The 24,346-nt window shown below is 40.2% G+C and overlaps 1 protein-coding gene across 7 annotated transcripts; it reads left to right on the top strand.

Moving 5' to 3' along the window:
- The first annotated feature begins 231 nt into the window (after positions 1–231).
- On the top strand, positions 232–23,912 carry ZNF512 (zinc finger protein 512). Of its 7 annotated transcripts, XM_036434912.1 has the most exons (15): positions 249–382; positions 690–829; positions 941–999; positions 9,566–9,753; positions 10,172–10,267; positions 10,566–10,649; positions 11,872–11,996; positions 12,535–12,621; positions 13,038–13,136; positions 13,738–13,905; positions 17,077–17,265; positions 19,008–19,109; positions 19,987–20,049; positions 21,125–21,223; positions 22,233–23,912. In XM_036434912.1, the coding sequence occupies exons 4-15, from the start codon at positions 9,708–9,710 to the stop codon at positions 22,542–22,544; spliced, it is 1,470 nt and encodes a 489-aa protein (XP_036290805.1). In that variant the 5' UTR covers positions 249–382; positions 690–829; positions 941–999; positions 9,566–9,707; the 3' UTR covers positions 22,545–23,912. The 7 variants fall into 7 exon arrangements, with proteins under 7 accessions (XP_036290802.1, XP_036290801.1, XP_036290804.1 ...); XM_036434909.2 differs by lacking the exon at positions 690–829 and having other exon boundaries at positions 232–382; positions 9,569–9,753; XM_036434908.2 differs by lacking the exon at positions 690–829 and having other exon boundaries at positions 232–382.
- Positions 23,913–24,346: the final 434 nt, after the last annotated feature.

The raw sequence follows: 24,346 nt of genomic DNA, 5'->3' as shown, positions 1-24,346 counted from the left end.
CAATGATTAACTTCCTGTGCATCTAGAAAGACCACCCGTCGCGCTGGAAATGGGGGGTGGACATGAATGGAGAGGGTGGGGATCCTGAGGCCAGGACCCACTCTCCACTTGGGCCCCCACAACACCATCCTGGGGCGGGGTCTCCGAGGCATTGGAGGGCGGCCCGTCACGTGACGCGCCCCGGCGGCGGCCGCAGCCCCCTCGGAAGCCGCCCGGCGGAAGTGGGCGTTTGGGACGGAGTCGCGCCGCGCGGACTGCGCAGACTCCACATCCGGGAGAGGCGAGGAGAGCAGAAGTGGCGTTGGTCTGGCTGGAGCCCTGGGGTGAATTTGTTAGGCGCGGAGAGGGAGTGATGTCCTCCAGGCTCGGTGCAGTTCCCGCCGTGAGTTTCTCGGTTTGGCCGTTATGCTTCCGAGGGAGCGCTGTGGAGCCCGCGACACGCGGCGGCCCTCGCTTTTGTCCTAAAAGCTCACCAGTTGGTTCTTATCAGAGCCCATCGCAGGCCCCACCCTTTTAGGTCCGAGCTACCTGTCCTCCTCTTTTCTCCCCACTTTTCTCCGCTGCCTGTTCCTCACCACCTGGGATTCACGTCGTCGCCACATCGCCATTAGTTTCTATTCTATTTTTTTTTTTTTGTATGTCCGATGCCTCCCATATCCATTGTCCTCTCTTTTTTCTCCTCCTTTCAGAGCCTCTATCCAGACAAGGTTTTCAGAATGGGGAAGATGACTGGTGTTGTCACCTACCCTAGGAAGATAGATCGGCACACTTTTCCTAAAAAAAAAAAAAAAAAAAAAAAAAAAAAAAGCCCTGCCTCCTTCGGTTTGAGGTGGTTGCCCCGGGAGAGCTTCATGTCTTCTGGGCACCGGGGAATGGTCTTTTCGTGGTCAAGGTTCAGAGACCCCCCCCTAGCATTCACTCGTGTGTTTGCGTTTGATAGACTTCGGGACCCCCATCCTTTAAGCAGCAGAGGAGCACGAGGATCGTGGGAACTAAGACGTAAGTGAGGTTTTCTGAGGTCCGTTGGTAATTGTGTCGCCGGCGCAGTCCATTAGAGAGCTACCTGTGATGATGAAAATATTTTCGTATCCGCACTGCCCAGTGCTGTAGCTCCTAGCCACCCATGGCTTTTGAGCTCTTGAAATGTGGCCACTGTGAGAAACTATTTTTAAATTGCTTTTGATTTGAATTATCTTAAATTTAAATAGCCACCTGTAGCTAATGTCTACCACATTGGACAGGGCAGGTCTAAACCCAGAGAAAAACTCAGCTTGCAGAAGTACGAGTTATAAAAATGCAAGGTAGGACTCAGTTGTAGCTCTCCATTTATGGACACATGGATTACATTGACGAACATAGGAAGGAATAATGAAAATGACTCTTAAGATATCCTTGTATTTTCAAACTATTTGGCTTCCAGACTGGTGTATTTTGTATATTGAATGTGCTAAGCTTTTACATATTAATGCAAAAAGGAGTTAAGTAGGTGTTTATTGGAAGGGATTAATTCATTCAGATAACATTTACTAAATATTTATGTTTCAGACACCATTGACCTGTTGTCTGTCACTACAGTGGTTTGCATGTTTTAGGATTTTATATAAATGAAATTAAACATTATGTTGTCTTTTTGCATGATTTCTTTCACTCAGAATAATGATTTTGAATGAAAGGTAGTTTTTAATACTGAGTAGAATTCCATTATGGATAGATCATAATTTATTTAGCCATCTACCTTGATGAATATTTGGGTTATTTTCAATTTGGGGGTATTATAGTAAGGCTGCTATGAACATTCTTGCACAAGTCTCTGGGTAGAAAAATGTTTTTGTTTTACTTGATAAGTATCTGAGATGGTATTTAGTGTTTAAGATGGTTAGGTCATACATATGTCAAGAGTGTGTTTAACTTTACAAGACATTACTTGTTTTCCAAAAGGATGGTATTGTTTTACATTCCTGCCAGCAGTTTATGAGAGTAAGTCTTTAATTTTAGCTAATTTAGTGGGTATATAATGATGTTTCATTGTGTGTTTTTTTAATTTTTAATTTTTTAGTTACAGTTGACATACAATTATATTAGTTTCAAGTGTACAACATAGTGCTTATACATATAACTTACAAAGTAAATCACCCTGATAAATCTAGTACCTTTTCCTTCATTTCAAATGTGTTTTATTTTATGGAGCATAGTTATAATAGTTGTTTTAAAGTCTATGTTCCAACATCTAGATTATGTTGGGGTTGTCATCTCTTTATCATCTGTTTCTTTGAGAATTTGCTCACATTTTCCTGATTGTATATTGCATAATTTTGGAGTTCTCAAGATTGTGAATGCTATATATAGACTCTGGGTCATTTCAGAATCTTCTGGGAAATGTTAATGTTTTTAATTTAAAAGGTAACCTGTTTATGTTCAAACCATAAGTGATTTTGCCTTTTGAGGGCATTGGTTCAATATCAGTTCAATTCTTTGAGTCTTTGCTATGATGGTTTAGGTATATTTTGTACATAAATAGCCCATGGGTAAATCTGAAAGTTTTTTGGGGGTGTTTCAAAACTTATTTTTGCTCTCAAAGCTTTTGATACCTTGGTTTGGGTCCATCATTTTTCTAAGCCTTTACAAAAGCTGGTTTGGGTATGCTCCACACATACGTAGCTCAGGCTGAGCCATGATTTGTGTGGATTCATACCCAAAATTATGGGATCCTTTTTTGCCTATCTCTTCCCTGTGACTCCCCCCACCACACACATGCTCTATAGGTATCCCTTTTCCTGGTTTCTCTGGCCAGAAAGGTGTATTATCTATCGGGATTTAGACCATCATGCACTGCAAGTAAGGACCAACCCTTGCTGCAAAGCCACATGTGAGGGGGGAAAAACTGGGAAATACACCCTCATTTTTTTACTCTTCTCCACAACCCACGTGATTTTATAAACTTTTCAGAGTCCAGAGTTTTTATTTTTTTTAATTTTATTTTATTTTTATTTTAAATCAATCTTTATTGTTTATATTATTACAAAAGTTCCTCATTTTTTCCCCCCTCCACCAGGTTCCCACCCCACCCTCTGCCCTTTCCCCACCCCCCACTGTCCTCATCTTTAGGTGCACAGCTTATGTTCTGTCTCTTCCCGCATCCACCACAACCCTTTTCCCGAGAATTGTCAGTCCACTCCCCTCCCGTATCTCTGATTCTATTATAATCAACAGTTAATATTGTTCATCAGGTTTTTTAATTTCCTTGGTTTTTTTTTATTAGTAAACTTTTATATTTTTAAGAATAAATTTTAAAATCTAATAGTTTTAAACCTTGTGTTTTTTTTCCTGCCCTGGGAACTGAGAAGCAAACTTGTTTACATGTAAACTTGCCCTTGGGCTATCAAAAGGCGTAGCCATTCAAATGTAAATGAACACATTGTTTAAAGTAGCTGCTGGCTGGAATTGGATTACCTGTTCTGGGTGGGAAGGGCATGTCCTCCCCTTTCTCCATTAAAATTAAGGTGTTAGCTTTAAAACCTCTTTTTGGCCAGAGACTTTAAACTTTCAGAACTTTAAATTTTTCAGATAGTAAATCAGTTACTTAGCATTTTCTCAAATCAATAATACCTCCACATTCCCAAGGATACACTTCACACAAAAGACATTTCCAAATAGATCAACCAACCTCATCCAGAGCCCACACAGATCAACACCCCAGCACTACAGTACCTCAACACATCCAGATCTAAGCCTTCATCACTTGATTCAGCAGACCCTCAAGTTCCCCTAAAAGTTTCCAGCCCTGTCTGAGAAGCCCTGGGGCATGGGCAGGGGAGGAGGAGCGAGCTGTTTCCGGCCGGCTGCTCCGGCCGGCTGCTCCGTGCCTGGCCAGAGTCCGGAGTTTTTAGTTATAGTCAGTAGGTATGATGGGCTTATGCCACTATGCCAGAACCAGGACTTCTTTGTATTAAATTGATAATCTTAGAGCTCATGTGCAGAGAGCTGAAAATCATTCTACCCTTTTTGTAACATTTGACATAAGTCCCTGTTATTTTTTCTTACTCCCATTTCCATCCCCTTCCTCCCAATAGACAACCATGTTAACAAGTTTGATATTTACCCTTAAATAGAGGGGTGGGAAAAAGTAGGTTTACAATTGTGAATATGCAGATTAGAGTTTATTTTGATATTAGAGGCTCTATGCATGAAATTTGTGCAAGAATAGGCCTTCTTTTCCCTGGCTGCTGGCACTGGCTTCCCTTGCAGTCCTGGCTTTGTCCTGAAAGACAACTGGTCTAATTAGCATATTATGCTTTTATTATTATAGATAACTACTTAGTAATTATTATATTTTCCATTCAAACAACTGTAAACCTACTTTTTAAAAAGATTTTTAAATTGATTTTTAGAGAGAAAGAAAGAGAGAGATGGAGAGGGAGAGAGAGAGAGGGAAACATCCATGTGAGAGTGAATCATCCGTGGGCTGCCTCCTGCACAGCCCCTACAGGGGATCAAGCCCAAAACGCAGGCATGTGCCCTGACAAGGATGAAGCCCAACCAGCTGACCACACCAGCCAGGGCTGTAAACCTACTTGTGCTCACCCCTTTATTTATGAATTATTTTTTTAAATTTAATAAGTCTTTATTGTTAAGATTATTACAATAGTTCCCCCCCCCCCCCCCAGAGCTCCCCTCCACCAGGTTTCCACCCCACCCTCTGTCCTTACCTCCTCTCCCACTGTCCTCATCCATAGGTGTATGATTTTTGTCCAGTCTCTTCCTGCACCCCATATACCCTTTCCGCCCTGAGAATTATCAGTCAACTCCCTTTCTGTGCCCCTGATTCTATTATATTCATCAGTTTATTCTGTTCCTGAGATTTTTAATTCACTTGATTTTTAGGTTCACTTGTTGATAGATATATTGAAATATATTTGTTGTTCATAATTTTTATCTTTACTTTTTTCTTCCTCTTCTTAAAGAATACCTTTCAGCATTTCATATAATACTGGTTTGGTGATGATGAACTCCTTTAGCTTTTTCTTATTTGTGAGGCTCTTTATCTGGCCTTCCAATCTGAATAACTTTGCTGGACAGAGTAATCTTGGTTGTAGGTTCTTGGTATTCATCACTTTGAATATTTCTTGCCACTCCCATCTGGCCTGCATAGTTTCTGTTGAGAAATCAGCTGATAATCCTATGGGTGCTTCCTTGTAGATAATTAACTGTTTTAAATTGCTGCTTTTTTTTTAAAATTAATATTTTATTGATTTTTTTTACAGAGAGGAAGGAAGATGGATAGAGTCAGAAATATCGATGAGAGAGAATCATCGACCAGCTGCCTCTTGCACACCCCCTGACAGGGAGGTGTGCCCGCAACCAAGGTACACGCCCTTGACCGGAATCAAACCTGAGACTTTTCAGTCAGCAGACCGACTCTCTATCCACTGAGCCAAACCCAAACCTGTATCTGCTCTCTTGCTGCTTTTAATATTCACTCTTCCTCTTTTGCCCTTAGCATTTTAATTGTGATGTGTCTTGGTGTGGTCCTCTTTGGATTCCTTTTGTTTGGGGTTCTGTGTGCTTCCTGGACTTGTAAGTCTATTTCTTTTACCAGGTGGGGCAAATTCAGTCATTATTTCTTCAAATAGGTTTTCAGTATCTTGCTCTCTCTCTTTCTTCTGGCACCCCCATAATTCTGATGTTGGTACACTTGAAGTAGGTTTTCAGTATCTTTCTCTCTTTCTTCTGGCACCCCCATAATTCTGATGTTGGTACACTTGAAGTTGTCCCAGAGGCTTCTTACACTATTTTCAACTTTTTTATTTTTATTTTTATTTTTATTTATTTATTTTTATTTTTTATTTATTTTAAATATATTTTATTGATTTTGTACAGAGAGGAAGGGAGAGAGATAGAGAGTTAGAAACATCGATGAGAGAGAGTCATCGATCAGCTGCCTCTTGCACACCCCCTACTGGGGATGTGCCCGCAACCAAGGTACATGCCCTTGACCGGAATCGAACCCAGGTCCCTTCAGTCCCCAAGCCGACGCTCTATCCATTGAGCCAAACCGGTCTCGGCTCAACTTTTTTATTTTTTATTTTTTTATTTTATTGATTTTTTTACAGAGGGGAAGAGAGGGATAGAGAGCTAGAAACATCGATGAAACATTGATGAGAGAGGAACATCGACCAGCTGCCTCCTGCACACCCTCTACCGGGATGTGCCCGCAACCAAGGTACATGCCCTTGACCAGAATCAAACCCGGGACATTTCAGTCCGCAGGCCGACACTCTACAACTGAGCCAAACCGGTTTCGGCCAACTTTTTGGATTCTTTTTTCTTTTTTGTTTGAGTGTTTTTTGCTCCTTAGTATTTCAGATCTTTGATTTGATTCTTACGTTCCTTTAGTTTGCTGTTGAGTCTCTGTATAATATTTTTTTATTTCAGTCAGTGTTTAATTTCTAGTTGTTCCTTTTTCATATCCTTGAGGGTCTCACTAAATTTATCTGCCTTTTCTAGGAAATTCTTTTTTTTTTTTTTTAATATATTTTATTGATTTTTTTTTTTAGAGAGAGGGATAGAGAGTTAGAAACATCAATGAGAGAGAATCATTGATCAGCTGCCTCTTGCACACCCCCTACTGGGGATGTGCCCACAACCAATGTACATGCCCTTACCGGAATTGAACCTGGGACCTTTCAGTCTGCAGGCCAACCCTCTATCCACTGAGCCAAACCGGTTAGGGCTGTAGTTAAGTCTTGATTGATGTTGGTGTCACTGGGATGAATTAACCTCCAGGCCAATTGGCTATGTGTTTCAGCTATGTCTATGCCTAGAGACCTGTGCTGGAGACAGCCTTATAGGACCAGACTTGCAAAATTGCAAAAGCCTCTATGCTCAGCTTGGATGGGGCGGAATCTCAGGGCTGAGCACATAGTTTTGGTTTCCCATCAGCCCTGCCCTTGCGCGCGGGCCTCCAGACCTCTGCCTTCCGCGGCTTCCCTGAGTTTCCACCTAACAGTTCAGATTCTCCCAGGCTCGCCCGGGTCTGGGGTTCAGTGCAGTCAGGAGCTTCAACTCCCTTCCACTAGGGAGAGCGAGCGGTAACCTCAGCAGTCTTCTCTGTGCTTGCATGCCTCCAGACCCCTTCCTGCCGTGGTTTCCTCAAGTCTCCGAGTCTCCATGTGCCTTTCTCTTTACCTGACAGTCCAGACTTCTCCCATATGAGCCGAGGTCCACGGGGCTTTACCTGGAACTGGGGTTCAGTGTAGTTGGAACTAGGGTTCAGTGTAGTTGGAACTGGGGTTCAGTGCAGTTGGGGGCTTCCATCCCTCTCTCACCAGAGATCGCCAGTTAGGCGTTCAGCCGCCCTTCCTCTGTGCACGTGTCTCCGGACCTCAGTCCTTTGTAGCTCTTCTGATTTTCCGTGAGCTTTTTTCTTTCCTTCTAATTGTAGAATTTCCACTCAGCCAGCTTTCCTGTGGTTCTGGGTGATGTCAGTTTTGCCTTTTAGTTGTAGTTTTGAAATTGTTGTGCAAGGCAGCAGTTTAGGTGTTTATCTATGCCGCTATCTTGCTTTCCTGTTCTGTATTTATGAATTCTTGCAAAATAGCTAGTGATATTTACATATGTTTTTTTTTAAATTTACTGAATTGACGTGCTATAGATCTTGTTCTGTTTTTTTTTTTAAATATATATTATTGATTTTGTACAGAGAGGAAGAGAGAGGGATAGAGAGTTAGAAACATCAATGAGAGAGGATCATCGATCAGCTGCCTCTTGCATACCCCCTACTGGGGATGTGCCCGCAACCCAAGTACATGCCCTTGACCGGAATCGAACCCGGGACCTTTTAGTCCACAGGCCGACGCTCTATCCACTGAGCCAAACCGGTCTCGGCTTGTTCTGTTTCTCTTTTCATCCAGTAGTATGCTTTTTATGTTCATGTCTCTGTGTGAAATGGTTATTTCTATCACATTTTACTTACATAGTTTCTTAAGAATGGTCACCTGTATTTCTTCCAACTCCCTGCTCATAAAACTTCTATCTTTAATTCTTATCAGCTCTACCTCTAAAGTGTTATCTTAAATATGTCAGCTTATCTTTTTAAAAAAATGTATATTTTATTGATTTTTTTTACAGAGAAGAAGGGAGAGGGATAGAGAGTTAGAAATATCGATGAGAGAGAAACATCGATCTGTTGCCTCTTGCACACCTTCTACTGGGAATGTGCCTGCAACCAAGGTGCATGCCCTTGACCATAATCGAACCTGGGACCCTTCAATCTGCAGACTTGACACTCTATCACTGTTTTGGCTGTTGGCTTATCTTTATTACAAAACCTTAGTTCATGCCCTCATCATCTCATCCATACAACTTCCTTTATACATTTTTGCTTTACTTATCATCTTCCATACAGCATCCTGAATGACCTTTCTAAACCATAAATCTAAAGTGGCTTCACACTTAGTAAAATCAGCCAAATATCTTGAATGCATATGTACATAACCCATCGTGGATGCAGACTGGGGCGGAAAAGCTTGGGCAGGGGTTGGGGAGGGTGGGCTGGAGGGGGTAGGAGTGAGGGGAAGTGGACATATGCAATACTTTCAACAATAAAGATGAAAAACAAACAAATAAATAAAAACATTAAAAAAAATAATAAAGTGGCCTCGCACCTTGACAACTGTTGTTTTACCATATCCTGAGCCACCTAGAAGATAATTTGTAGTTACTCATTACGTTTGTTAATGTCATACTGACTTGCTTGTCTTGGATTTGGGAATTTGGGTCCAATTGTATACCAGATTTCTTAGCCCGCTTAACCAAGTCAAGATAGCATCCTTCCTTTATATATATAGGAGCTAAGAATCATGTTGCCTAAGTAAGATAGGGTAGCTCTGACATCAGGGTTTAGGGAGAAGACTGAGGGAGAAGGCACATGAATCAAAATAGGGCCTAGAAACTGTTCTGTTCCTTTTTAATTCTCCAAAATATATTGTATTGATTTTTCACAGGAAAAGAGAGGGATAGAGAGAAACATCGATGAGAGAGAAACATCAATCAGCTGCTTCCTGCACACCCTCTATTGGGGATGTGCCTGAAACCAAAGTACATGCCCTTTACCGGAATTAAACCTGGGACCCTTGAGTCCGCAGGCCACCACTCTATCCACTGAGCCAAACCGGTTAGGATCTTCGGTTCCTTTATTCTCAGGACCCTCTGTCTGAGAAATAAGGAAACCTGACATACCTGGCTATAGATCCACAGAATACCCTATTACTTACACTAGTTTCTTTTCTTGGATGAATCTAGAAAGTAATGCCTTCTTGGGCTGCAGAGTATTCACTTGTGTGAACAGCTTACTCTTTCTGGTTATAAAGAAGTATAATACTAGTTGTATGGGTTGTGTTAGATTATTGTAATTGCTTGAAGATTATAATTTAAATTGTTTTTATTATCAGACTCATTTGTTTTTACAAAGGTAACCAAGTTGATTATCTTCTTAATGATATAAAACAATTAATAGGAACTTTATTCCACACTCTCCTTTACAGTATATATCTTTGTGTCATATTAGTAGCAGGAACAAGTGCTCCATAAAGGATAACAGTTTCCAGTACACTATTCCTCACGATGATTCCTTTAGCGGCTCATCATCTGCCTCGTCATGTGAACCAGTAAGTGATATTCCAGCAACCTTCCGAAAATCTACCTACTGTATGAAGATGAGAAGGAACAAGCCAGCTGCTACTCCCCATGTTGAAGGTATCATTTTCAAATGTTTTTATTGATTTTAGAGAGAGACTAAGGGAGAAGGGGAGAGAGAGAAACATCAATGAGAGAGAAACATCAATGAGAGAGAACATCAACATTCATTGGCTGCCTCCTGTGCTTTACTTGGGATCAAACCCACAATCTGGGCATGTACCCTGACCAGGAATCAAACTGGTGACCTTTTAGTCCATGGGTTGAGTATCAACCACTGAGCCACACTGGCCGCTCAACCACTCAGCCAAACCAGCTAGGGCTAAACCAACTTCTTTAACAATGTCACATGCACTTCTTAGGCCTGTGCTTGCTAATGATCTTTCCCTTTGATGGTCTCGTGAGTAATGTTTTGAAAGCAGGCCCAGATGTTCATTTCTATACCTTACTTAGGTCTTGTGTGTGTATGATATTTCAGAGTCAGATGAAGTATCAACTAAAGGAAAAAGGAAGCCCAGGCAGGAAGAAGATGAAGATTATCGAGAATTTCCTCAGAAGAAGCATAAGCTGTATGGTAATGGTGTAACTTGGCTAGTTCTTTCCCCCTTGGGTACCTGGGCTTTGCTCTTTGAGGGAGAGAGACTTTAGGGTTTGGCCCTTGAAACACTTTAGAACCCTTTGAATTTTTAGGCAAAGGCATGGCTTCCATCCTGCCTTACTTTACCCTCATTTCCTTCTGTCATTATTTAAGGGAATCAGTTGGTTAAGGGACTGGGGCATAGGGTGTTGAGGAGAGGAGGGAAGAGATATTGGTACTAGAGAGGGGTTAGCAAAGGTGATACGTTGGGCTTCAAGTTTCTGTCTTGCGTCAGGGAGGAAGCAACGGCCTAAAACTCAGCCTAATCCCAAACCCCAGGCTCGTCGTAGTCGGAAGGAACCACCAGCTTATGCAGCAGGTATGCTTTCCGTTGGAAGCTTTGTGGGATCTAGTTCACTCATTCTGATTGTTGTTGTTATTGTTGGTAAAGGAACGATGTAGAAAAGCACTTCTTTAAGAAGGAACAGGTAATAGCATGAATTTGAAGGTCCGACAGACACTTGTTCAAGTTTTGGCTCTTCATTAATTTTCTTATCTGCCTCAACTTAATTTTTGTAAGCTTCAATTTCCCTGACTCTAAATACGGATAATAAAGGCAGTCAGAATTGTGATAATTAAATGAGATAAAAACATTTAACAAAGTCTCAGGCATAGGAAGCACTCAGCAAACTGGCTATTCCATATCTCAGTATCCCGTTATTAAATGCTGCTATGAAAAATGTTACCTGTTGTCAGTTATATCTCAATAAAGCTGGAAAAGAAATATTGCCTAGTTCTTTTTTTTAAACTTTAAAGCATTTATTCAATTTTACTAACTTATTTCCTGGAATGGGAATATATATATTTTTCACCAGTAAATGCTTAATACTTCACAATTACCCTATTTGCAGATACTTGAAAGTCATTCCAGTCACATGGAACAAAAATACAAAAAATTATCTAAACAATTTAAAATATATTCAAAGTAACATTTTTGCAGCAGCCCAAACCTTTGACTAAAAATTAGGGCTATAGTCTCTTCAGCATCCATAGGCGCAAGCGGTGGACCTTGCCCACACGCATCTGTAGTCACAAACCTCGCGTATCCACTCTGATTGCCCAGTTTTAAAGTCAGACTGTTAGTGACATCTCTGGGTGTAAAGATAATCATGGCAACTTAAATTCTAAACATTCCAGCGCATCTGGAAGAAATGGGATGGTTCCATTTTGGACACGTGGCCATTAGCTGGTTAACAAAGTGTCCGCGTCCTGATTTGATTGTTTGATTGTTGACACGGTGGCTCCTACACGAGGAGACTCACACTTGGTAGTGTTCCCTTCCAGGTGCTTGTTGCCTAGTTCTTCAAGCCATTGGGATTTGGAGGTTTCTTAAATGGTTTTTAATCATGGGGAATTTAGTAGAAATTTCAGAAACTCCTCACTTGTCGGAAAAATTATTTCTAGAAGTCATAAACAATAGGAGTCTCTTCCCCAGGAAGGGGAAAACCCATTTTGCGATACTTTTCCTAAGTGCTGGAATTGTGCTTTTTGTTTCTGGAGAGTACCACAGATTATATCATGTTCTTTTATCTTCTTTGTAGGCAGTTTAGAGGAGCAGTGGTACTTAGAAATTGTGGATAAAGGCAGTGTCTCTTGTCCTACCTGCCAGGCAGTGGGGAGGAAGACCATAGAGGGCTTAAAGAAACACATGGAAAACTGCAAACAGGTTAGATATTTTGTGGCATTTCATGACTGTTATATTATCATCTTTTACCCAAAGTTTAGATATCTGGCGCTGTGTTGGATATGCTGATTACCGTGGAGAAGAGGCAACATTGTCACAGGGAAAACATAGGCTTTGGACTGTGACAGAGTTGGGTTTGAATCTTACTCAGCCACTTACTAGTTGTATCATTTAGCTTTTTATGTGTGAACTCATGTTTTCTCATTTATAAAATAGAAATAATTACTATTTGGATAGTTTATGAGAGGGATAAGAAAGAAATAACACATGCTAAGTTCCTACCCCATTATTTGGCAAGTATTGACACTCAGTAAATGGTAATTTCTATTTTGTAAGAAATGAATTGCCTTTAATTCTCTTTCCTTGAGGATGTGACATGGAGTTTATTGGATTTTGAGATTCATTGACTTTTGAATTTGGGAAATACAGGGATACTGAGGACAGCATTTGAATAGGACTTCGTGGCATTCTTTTTCTCTGTTGAATAGACTGGTGCTGAGCAGTATTTTTTTCTCTATAGGAAATGTTCACTTGCCATCATTGTGGGAAACAACTTCGTTCACTGGCAGGGATGAAGTATCACGTCATGGCAAATCATAATAGTTTGGTAAGTGTCTTCTGTCCTATATAAGCCTACGTGGTGTTTGGGTGTCTTAGATGAGTATAGATAACTCAGTGGACATGGCTAAGGCTCTGGGACTTTACGGGGTGTAAGAAGAGCCTTTCAATAGAAGACGTACGTACAATGAAACCTTTGTGGTGGATACATTGGTATTTTGTGTTTAGGTTAGTCCCAAAGGTTCATATCCTGGGAGGTAGAGGCTTAGAACTCTAATTTCCATTACATTCACTTCCTTGTCTGTCTAGAATAGAGAAAGCCAGGAGTCAGATAAGATAGGCTTCATGGGCATCAGCTTAGGTGCTAGTCTAGACCTAGTCCTTGATTCTTCTATGATACAATTTTTCCCCCTATATCTGTCTTTTCCATGAATTATCTGCTTGTTTGCTTCTCTTGCTTTCTAGCCCATTTTGAAGGCCGGAGATGAAATAGATGAGCCAAGTGAGAGGGAACGGCTCCGAACAGTTCTAAAGAGACTGGGAAAGCTCAGGTGCATGCGTGAGGTAAGAACCAAAGGACGGTACGTCCTTCTGCCTGGAGTCTTAGGCCCATGTCTTCCTGTTATTCTCTTCCATTTCTCCTCCTCCTCCCTTGTAGACCTGGTTCGGTATCATCTTCCTGCATAAGAGTGGTTCCCGCTTTTCCAGGTCTCCTCAACTCATTAATAGTGCTTTATTTTTTTCTTATCTCTAAAAATTTATTTCCCCACTTTATCCTTTGTTTGAAGGGATTTCTTTACCCCCCTTTCTTTGGTGTGATGAAGAGGCTCCTAGTAACCTCACTGTGAGGAACTTTGATATAATATTACTGGGTATTTGATTTTGGGTCAGAGACTAAGGAGGAAGCTCTGACACAGAAGAGGTGCACAGTTCTAGTTTGTTAAATGTGGACAGAACATTGAATTTGATGCTTGGTGGTAGACAGAGCAGCTGTTGGGCCAGGGACAAGAAGGGGGTGTGCCAATGGGAAATGCTGGGAAGAGTCTAGTGACATCAGAGGGTCTGTTTGTGTGGAGTGGTGGTTGACTGCCTGTGGCTGTGGAGAAATTTAGAGATCATGTCAAAAGATATAAGATTATGGTTTTGGTTTCTCTCCTGTGTTCAGAGTTGCTCTAGTAGCTTCACCAGCATCATGGGATATCTGTACCATGTCAAAAAATGTGGCAAAGAGGCTGCGGAGCTGGAGGAGATGATCTTGAAGTGTCACCACTGTGGGAAGCCATATAGATCGAAGGCTGGACTTGCGTATCACCTGAGGTCAGAGCATGGGCCTGTGAGTACTGATTACTTTCCAGACTGGGGTATTCTGGGTAGCTGCTTATCCCTATATTTTCTCAAACATTCTTGGTTCCTCGTCTGTATACTCATTTAATTATGAAACTTTCGTTTTCTTTTCCTGGTTCTTCCTTTGTTCTCTTATTTCTGCCTTTTGAATATTCTTAGCTTAGAGAAATCAAAGTTCATTATACAGTGTAAGCAGAAGTAAACGCATTATTATTTTTTTACAGTTTAAGGTAGGGGTGTCGAACTCAATCAGAGAAGGGGCCAAAATCTAAAATCCAGCCTAAATCGTGGGCCGAATGGTTTACTGAACAGTCATAAACTGTCATTGTGATGGAAACGCAGCGGAGTGCAGTGATGACAGCGCGGTGCGGGCCACATTGCAAGGCCTGGCGGGACAGATTTGGCCCGCGGGCCTTGTGTTTGACATGTGGTTTAAGGCATTCCCCCTTAGCTAGAAATTTTGTGGAAATCTGTTCGGCTGTTTTCTGTATTCCAATTTATTTGTGTTGAATTTTTTTTAAATTTTATTACATTTTTACATTCCCCTTACCTCATGTTTAAGAGTTAAGTTTCAAGATATAATTTACATGTGGTAATTAATATTCACCCTTTTGGTGTACCGTTATAAAAGTTTTGACAACGTCATATAGCCATGTAACCATCACCATAATCAAGATATAGAACAATTTGATAATCTTCCCCAAATTTCCTTATGTCTCTTTGTAATTAGTTCTTCAGGGCACATGCCTGGGTTGTGGGCTTGGTACCCAGTGGGGAGCATGTAGGAGGCAGCCAATAGATGTTTTTCTCTCTCCCTCTTCCCTTCCCTCTAAAACAATAAAAACAAAAAAAAAGTTATTGTGTGACACTGTTTGTGGGAATGCAGACTGGTGCAGCCATTATGGAAAACAGTATGGAGTTTCCTCAAAAAATTAGATATGGAACTGCCATTTGACCTAGTGATCCTACTTTTAGGAATATATCCTAAGAGTTATGAAACACCAATCAGAAAGACTTTATACATCCCTATGTTCAAAGTAGTGAAATTTATAATAGCTAAGATCTGGAAACAACCTCAATGCCCATCAGTAGATGAGTGGATAAAAAAGCTGTTGTACATTTACACCATGGAATACTATGCAGCAATAATAAAGAAGGATCTCTTACCCTTTGAGACAGTATGGAGGAAGCTGGAGAGTATTATGCTAAGTGAAATAAGCCAGTCAGAGAAAGACAATATCACATGATCTCACTCATATGTGGAAACAAATGAACAAAATAGATCCAGAGATATAGAAGCATGGAACCAGAGGGAGGGTGGGGGAGGGTAGGTGGGAAGAAATCAGTTGAACTTGTATGCGTGTATGCATAATCCATGGATACAGACAATATGGTGGTGAAGGCCTGGGGGAGGATTAGAAGGGGTCAATAGGAGAAAAAGGGGGACATAAGTAATAATTTCAGTAATAAAGATTTAAAAAGTTATTGTATGAAAATAAGTTTTATTTTGGGTAAATACTTAGGAATGGGATTGCTAGGTCATATGATAAATGTATGTTTAATTTAATAAGAAACTTCCAAATTGTTTTCCAAAGTGGCTATGCCATTTTGTCTTCTCACCAGCAAAGGATGAGAATTCCAGTTGCTTTGAATCCTTCTCAGCACTTGCAATTGTCAATTTCATTTAAAAAAATCCATTCTGAGATGTATGTAGTGGTATTTTACTGTGGTTTAATTTGCATTTCCCTGATTTAATGATGTTGATCATCTTTTCATTTACTTATTGGCAATGTCAATCTTTAATGAAGTATCTTCATTTGTGAAGTGTCTGTAAAAATCCTTTGTTGCCCTGATCGGTTTGGCTCAGTGGATAGAGCGTCGGCCTGCAGACTTAAGTGTCCCAGGTTCGATTCTGTTCAAGGGCATGTACCTTGGTTGCGGGCACATCCTCATTAGGGGGGTGTGCAGGAGGTGGCTGATCAATGTTTCTCTCATCGATGTTTCTAACTCTTTATCCTTCTTCCTTCCTCTCTGTAAAAAAATCAATAAAACATATTTAAAAAAATCCTTTGTTCATTTTATTATTGGAGTTTTTGTTGTCTTACTATTAAATTTTGATTGTATTCAGAGTTTTTTTTTTTTGCATATTCTGGACACAAGTCCTTTATTAGATGTGTTTTGCAAATATTTTCGCCCATTCTGTAGCATCTTTTCATATTTTATAGTGTTCTTCAAAGAGCAGGTCAAGTACAATTTATCTTTTTTTTCTTTTATGGATAATGCTTTTGTTCTTGTATCTAAGATATTTTTGCCCAACCCAATGTATAATTTTCTGTTGCTGCTATAAAAAGTATCACCACAAACGAATGGCTTAAACAATACAACTGTATTATCTCACAGTTCATTAGGCCAGCAGTCCAGGTACAGTCGGTACAGCAGGCTCCCCTATGTAGAGCCTCACCAGGCTGGAATCAAAGTTTCTTTAGGGCCATTCCTTTATGAGGCTTGAGGGGAAAATCTGTTTCTAGGCTCCTTAAGGCTGCTTAAGAATTCAGCTCCATGCAGTGGTAGGACCTTATTTCCTTGCTGTAGGCCAGGAGTTGTTCTGAGCTTCTAAAGCCTACCTACTTTCCCTGGCTCATGGACCTTTCATTTTCAACACTAGTGTTAAGTTTATCTCATTCTTTGAATCTCTGTTGCCTCTTCTGTCATATCTCTCTTACTTAAAGTCAACTGATTGTGGACTTTAATCAGATTTATAAAGTACTTTCACATCAGCAACTAGATTAGTGTTTGAATGACTGATGACTGCAGCCTAGCCAAGTTGACACATCAATAAACCATCACTCCCCTAATATGATATTGTATGTTAATTATAACTGAACAACACATTTAAAACAAAATTATACTTAGGATCACCAAAAATTTACCCCTTGGTTTTTCCTAGAAGTTTTATTGTTTTGTGGCTTACACAGGGCTCTTACCCATTTTGGGTTAGTTTTTGTATGTAATGTGAGGTAAAATGTACATTAAGATGGTGGGGCTTTATGATAGTGATTAGCAAGATAATGAATAGCTCTTTTGCTATTGAGAGCAGAAAGGACAGCCTTTAAACACCTCTTTTGGTTTGTGTTTTGTTTGCTATGTTTCATTTTTGCAGATCTTTCCAGGGTCAGGACAGCCAGAGTGCTTAAAAGAGATGAGCCTGGAGCCAAAGGGTGGGGGCCGAGTTCAGAGGCGTTCTGCCAAGATAGCTGTGTACCACCTGCAGGAGCTGGCCTCTGTGGAACTGGCCAAGGAATGGCCTAAGAGGAAGGTTCTTCAGGATCTGATACCTGATGACCGGAAGGTAAGGTAGAAACTTGTATTACCTTTGAAGGATTATGTCTGATACTATGCTTATTACATGCACTTGAGTGAGTGCATGATAAACAATATTTTGCTGTTGCTTTTTTTTTTTTTTCCCCCTCAGCCAGGGATATTTTTTCATTGATTTTTAGAGAGAGGAAAAGACAGAATTATTGATGTGAGAGAAACACATCAATTGGGTGCCTCTTGCATGAGCCCTGGCCAGGGCCGGGACCAGGGAGGAGCCTGCAACCAAGGTACATGCCCTTGATCGGAATCGAACCTGGGACCCTTCAGTCTGCAGGCTGACGCTCAATCCATTGAGCCAAAACTGGCTAGGGCATATTTTGCTGCTTTTTTTTTTTTTTTTTTTTTAATCTTTATTGTTCATATTATTACAAATGTTCCCCATTTCCTTTCCCCTCCATTGCTCCCCTCCACTAGGTTCCCACCCCACCCTCTGCCCTTTCCCCACCCCCCACTGTCATCCATAGCATATTTTGCTTCTTTATCCTTGGAGATGAAGTACATCTGATCCAGCTCCAGTGTTCAGGTCATGTAGGTTTTAGAGAAACAGTGTGTTTCAGAAGCTCCTTTAAGGGGCCTCTTAATTTTGGACTATTTCCAGAGGGTACCTAAATTCCCAAATTAGCTTTTCTTGGTCCTTGCCTAATGTGTTTCCACTTGTTAGTTCATATGTAGTTTATATTTAACTGAGGTAAATGCTAAACGCTTGATTAGGGTGTGTTGTCCAGCTTTTTCTATGGCAAAATTACAATTTTCCCCTTTCTAATGAGTGAATATTTTCAATAATTGAGAGATTAAGACTACTAACTAACCTGTTTTGTCTACTTTCTACTTACTTTAGTATCCATCAATAATTCAGGCTTGCAGCAATTATTACTGTGGTGTTTGCTTAATTATTATTACTATTTTTTTGTTTCTTCTACAATTATTAAGAGACAGCTCTGTCCTTCTAATTTGTTTTATATTAGTATAGACTCATGGGTATTTATTTTATCCAATGGCCTATGATTCAATGTTATTGTTATTTATTTTGCTGCTCAAATTGTATTTGGCCATGAAAAGCTCTTTTTGACATTTCCCTATCATTTAAAAAAAAGTATTTTTGTTGATTTCAGAGAAGAAAGGAGAGGGAGAGAGAGATAGAAACATCAATGATGAGAGTGAATCATTGATCAGCTGCCTTCTGCACAAACACCCTCACTTGGGATTGCGCCTGCAGCTGAGATATGTGCCCTTGACCAGAATCAAACCTAGGATCCTTTGGCCTGTGGGCTGACACTCTATCTTTGAACCAAACTGGGTAGGGTAGTTTCAGGAACTTTAAAGGGTCTTACATATTACAATTATTTATTTATTTTTATTTATTTATTTTTAAAATATATTTTATTGATTTTGTACAGAGAGGAAGGGAGAGAGATAGAGAGTTAGAAACATCGATGAGAGAGAGTCATCGATCAGCTGCCTCTTGCACACCCCCTACTGGGCATATGCCCGCAACCAAGGTACATGCCCTTGATCAGAATTGAACCCGGGACCTTTCAGTCCCCAAGCTGACACTCTATCCATTGAGCCAAACCGGTTTCGGCTTATTTGTTTATTTTTATATGAAGATACACTTGAGGAACTCCAGAATTACATAACCTGATGTGTTGGGTTGAAACTTTTAGGGTGTTTTGGAAGTTGGATTCTTCCAATAAAATCTTTCTTATCTTGTAGTTAAAATATACTCGCCCTGGGCTACCTACCTTCAGCCAGGAAGTACTACATAAATGGAAGTCAGACATCAAGAAATACCATCGTATTGAGTGCCCTAATCAGGTGGTTCTTTCTCATTCATTTTTTCAGTAAATGTTTATCAGGCATCTGCTGTTGTTTCAGTTATTTATTCCTTTGTGACAAAGCCCCTGAACCTGAGAGACTTAACATCAATTATTTTATTTGTTCACAATTCTGTAATAATTTTGTCAGGGCCCAGGGTAGTTTTCCTGCTGTACATGGCATCAGCTAAGATCACTCATAGGTTGCATTCAGCTGGAAACTCAGATGGGACCTTGAATGTCCAAGATGGCTTCTATGCAGCTAATTGACTGGGAAGCTTGGCTCTGCACGTGGCCTCTCTCTAGCAGATAGTTAGATTACCAGCAGAGGATATATTCTAAGAATATGGAAGTAGAAGCTGAAGATCTCTTAGGACCTAGTTTCAGAATTTGTTCAGCACCTCTCCATAGCATTCTATTGGTCAAAGGAATCACTGTACTAACCCAGCTTAATGGAGAGGATAAACAGACTCTACCATTTGATAGGAAGAGTGGCAGAGAATTTCTAGCCATCTTTAATCTAATTTACCTATGTATACAGTACTTTGCAGAGGAGTAGATATATAAGTAATAAAAGACATATTTGTACTAAAGAAAGATTAAAAAAAACAATCTGTAATTTTCTATGTTTAAGTATCAGAAAAAGTACCAGGGAAGGGAATAAGTTAGGCTTTGTAAATACCTTACCTCTTTATCTTTTTTATTTTATTTTTAACCTTTTGTTGGTTTTTCTTTTTGCTTTTGTGGCTTGCATGTGAATTCTTTTCCTGTTTGTTTGTGGTACAAATGTAAGGTTGGTCATAGTCAACAGCCAGATTGCTGAGAGAAGGATGCTCTTTTGTATAGTCTTCACGTTGTTTTTCTTCTTTTTTTTTCAGGGTTGTGAGGCTGTCTACAGTAGTGTATCTGGCCTTAAAGCTCACCTGGGCTCTTGTACTTTGGTTAGTAACTTTCTGAACTATTTATTTTAACATGACTTCTGAAATAGAAGAGGATTCAGTTTAGTGAACAGCTAATTGTCCTGTTTTCTATTACCTTCAGAGGCTGATTTAGTTTTTTATGTCTCAAAGAATCTTGGTCTATTATTGGGTATATCCAAAGTGCAGAAAAGGCCAAGATAGCCATAAGTCATATCAATTGAAGAGTTTGGAGAAAAATATTAGTTCTGAATCTTTACCACACTGGACCTGACCTGTCTCATTGGGTCTTAAACTTTCTAGAGTCAATTTACAAGCACTTATTTGGATTAGTGAAGAACCTCTAAATGCATCTGAACTATACTGGCCTCTAGAGGTGGGAGGTGGGAGGTGAGATCCCTAGGTGTCAGGCTAAGAGCCATTTACCTCACTGAGTCCTTTCCATATTGACCTACAACCCACCAGCCATGGGGATTGGTGCCACTTTCTAATCCCTTTTAGAAATATCTCTCCACAAAATGAACATCATGGAAACACAAAGCTTCAAGAAAGGGGAGAAGTCTCAGTTCACGGCAATAAGAGGGTTGTAGGCATCCAGACCAGACAGTCTAGGAATGCTTAAGAGCGTGGTCATCTTGATCTTAGTTTCGAGTCCTTAAACTTTGTGTTATGGATGATACTTTTCTAATCCTGGGTTTTTAAGGGACTCTGCAGCAATGGATTATATTGGGGAGAATTACACTTTGGTGCCTTTAGTGAAGTTCAGAAGTTTGATAATTTGGGGGGAGGAATCAAGAGAACCTTGAAAGTTAAGTAATGAACAAGAGAAGATAGAAAGATGTGACATGTCACATAATAAAAGTAGGAGGAGTTTGGGTTGTGTTGAGGGGGTGGGAGGTTTTTGTAGAGAATTGCATTAGGATAGATATATAGTGGTGATAGTCTGCCTGAGCTGTTTTTCTTAAACATATTGCTGTTTTGGATTTTCTTCCTTCTTACCTTTGTTGAAGTAGAATCCCTTTTTATCAATAACCGTCCCTGCATGTGGCCCAGGTATGTGTTCCTGAGTTTGCCAGTAATACTCTTTTCTTTAAAACAGGGAAACTTTGTGGCTGGAAAATACAAGTGTCTTCTCTGTCAGAAAGAATTTGTGTCAGAGAGTGGTGTCAAGTATCACATCAACTCTGTCCATGCTGAGGTGAGGGTCCTGCTTTCTCAGTGTTTTTCTTTTCTAATCATTTCCTTTTCCCATACATACACCATAAGAGAGATGGATTTTGTTCTGTTTTTGTGGCCTAGGACAGTCAAGGAAAGAAAAATAGTTACTAGAGACATTGGAGTTCAATCCAGTTAAATCAGGCACTTGGGAACCAGGCTGCATTTACATCTTATTTAACAGCAGTCTCTCTACTTCCATTTTCTAATATTCTTTTAAAAAATATTTTTATTGATTTCAGAGAGGAAGGGAGAGGGAGAGAAAGATAGAAACACCAATGATGAGAAAGGACCATTTATCGGCTGCCTCCAGCATGCCCCACAAAGGGAATTGAGCCTGCAAGCTGGACATGTGCCCTGACCTGGAATCAAGCCATGACCACCTGGTTCATAGGTTACCACTCAAGCACTGAGCCATAAGGGCTGGGCTTCTAATATTCTAATGTCTTTTTAATGCTACTTAAAATATCTCCTAAAGCCCAGCTGGCTGATTGGTTATTCTCTCTCATCGTTGATATTTCTATATTTTCCTTCCTTTCTGAAATCAATAAAAACATTAAAAGAAAATAAAATACTGCATAGAAACAAATATAAAGGACATTGAGACAACTGAGGAATTTTGAATATTAACTAGATTAAATAATAGCAATGTGTCCATGTTAATATTTCAAAATGTGGTAATTGTAGTTACGCAGAAGAACACCCTAGTTCTTAGGCAGATACATGCTGAAGTATTTAGGGTTGATTGAAGAATATGTTGTCTGCAACTAACTTGCAAATGGCTCAGCAAAAAGAAGGAAGGAAGGAAAAGAGAGGTGAACAATGATAAATCTAGCTGTTCATTAAATTACTAACTTTAGACGATTTGTAAATTTTCAAACTAAAAAACTCTGTATTCTGCCCTAACCATGCCTTTTAAAATTCTTCCCACACCTCTTCTCTATGCTTTTCACTGTGTTTTGACTGGATAGTGTTTCTATTTTGCCTTGTAGGATTGGTTTGTTGTAAACCCAGCAACAACCAAAAGCTTTGAAAAGCTGATGAAGATAAAGCAGCGACAGCAAGAAGAAGAAAAGCGGAGGCAGCAGCACAGGAGCAGGAGGTCTCTGAGAAGGCGGCAGCAGGCTGGCACGGAGCTTCCTGAGCCAGCAGAGCTGAGTCATAGAGTAGGGAAAGATCAGAGGAGGAAAAATGAGGAACTGCTAGTGTCAACCTCCTGTAAAGAACCAGAGCAGGAACCAGTGCCAGCACAGGTCCAGAAAGTAAAGCCCCCAAAGGCTAATCATAAACGAGGAAGGAAATAGGCAGGCAGTGTGAGAGCATTCCTAGGAGAGTGGATGGATGCTCTTGTCACGGGGACCTGTGCTGGGAGGACTGAGTTATGGGGCTGAGTGAAGAGAAATGTACTCTTTCAGCTGTTTGTGAAAAGCAACAACTTTCTCAACTCTTCCCTCCTGTATAAATTTCACTGTTTTCCCTACTTATTCACTTTGACAACCTCCCTCCCCCAACACTTTTTGGTAGGTTTTCCTGCTATTCCTCATTGGAGTCTTATTATTTTTCTCTTATCTTGCCCAAAGAGCTCCCTCTTAAGGCCAGCTATAGGCCCCTCTTGCCCTGTATAAGACTAAGAAAACTGGTTGTTCTTTTCTTCCTGGGGTGTAGAATGTTCTTAGAAATTCCACTGGTTTAGTAGTCTCCATCATTAACTTTATAAAACAATTCCAAATTAAATTTTTAAAACCATACTGATTAATCATTTTATATTTGTGCTATAACAAGTCTACAAGCTAGAAATGTCACTCGTATAATAAGGTTACCCTCATTGGGAAACAAACTTTATGGAGGTGGTTCTCTCAACATGGTTTTAGGATTGAAAGAAAGAAATGGGTTTAGGATGAAAAAGCTAGAACTTCCCTATACTAATTCTACTTGGAAGTGTTTTGTCTTCCTCAAGTAGCAATGACTAACTAAATCCACAGGCATAAAAAAACACTCTTGGGTGTAATATGTCCCAAACATTAAAGTGGCTGGAAAGAAGAAACTAGAAGAAGCAATAAATACTGCCTCAACTTACCTGGGGCTTGTGGCCTCCTCTGTCGTTATAATCGGTGCCCTCCTGAAATTTGTTTTGCCCTCTCAATTCTAAGGATTGAGAAATAACCAGGTTGATTGCCCTGATTTTTTTTTTTAATACAGAATCCTAGTGTTCCTGGTAATGCTACTAAGATTGGTAGCCAAGGCACTCGTTCCTTCTCTCCTGGACTTGACCTCACTTTGTCTACATCCCACTAAGTCCTCATCCCTCCCTTTAATCAACCTCTGACTGAATTTTCTGAGAATATTGCTATCTATCCTCTTTTACGTGTGTTTTATCGTCTTTAATCCTGAGACTTTGACACCAGATATCGATATTTATCTGGAGTTGGAAAGAAAAATTCTTTTTCTGTACCTCATGTCTACCTGATGTCTAATGGGCTGATAGATGTTTTGAAATAAGTGAAGGACATGGTATATCCACTGTACATTGTCATTTGCAGTTGTGCTCTTAGAGCCCTTTCGGTAGATGAGGATTGTCAGGGAGAAGAAATGAAGCTATATTAATTTCTGGTGCGTAAGACTTGGGAAATGTTTGGCAATGACAAAAGAAATAAATGACTGTGTTAGATTGATGTTTCCAGTTGTTCATTGACTACGACCTGCTATATGACTTCTTTCTGATACAGTATATGGGATAAGAAGATAGAGAGGGGAATGAGTTTGAAATAATTACCAAATGCAGGTGTCTCAGTTCTTTAGCCCCAAAAATCTGCTGGCTAAAATGAATAATTTGAGATTAAAGTGAACTTTGTAGGATACTTGCCCAATCTCATACCAGGCCCTTATAGGTACTCTTTGTTCTCCTTTTTAAAAAAAAAAAATATTTTATTGATTTTTGTACAGAGTGGAAGGGAGAGAGAGAGAGAGTTCGAAACATCAATGAGAGAGAGAGTCATCGATCAGCTGCCTCTTGCATACCCCCTACTGGGGATATGCCCGCAACCAAGGTACATGCCCTTGACCGGAATCGAACCCGGGGCCCTTCATTCCCAAGCCGACGCTCTAT

Source organism: Pipistrellus kuhlii, unplaced genomic scaffold (genome assembly GCF_014108245.1).
Source record: "Pipistrellus kuhlii isolate mPipKuh1 unplaced genomic scaffold, mPipKuh1.p scaffold_m20_p_13, whole genome shotgun sequence".
Taxonomy (NCBI): domain Eukaryota; kingdom Metazoa; phylum Chordata; class Mammalia; order Chiroptera; family Vespertilionidae; genus Pipistrellus; species Pipistrellus kuhlii.
The sequence above is the reverse complement of the archived record's forward strand: the minus strand, read 5'-3'. Positions and strand labels throughout refer to the sequence as shown.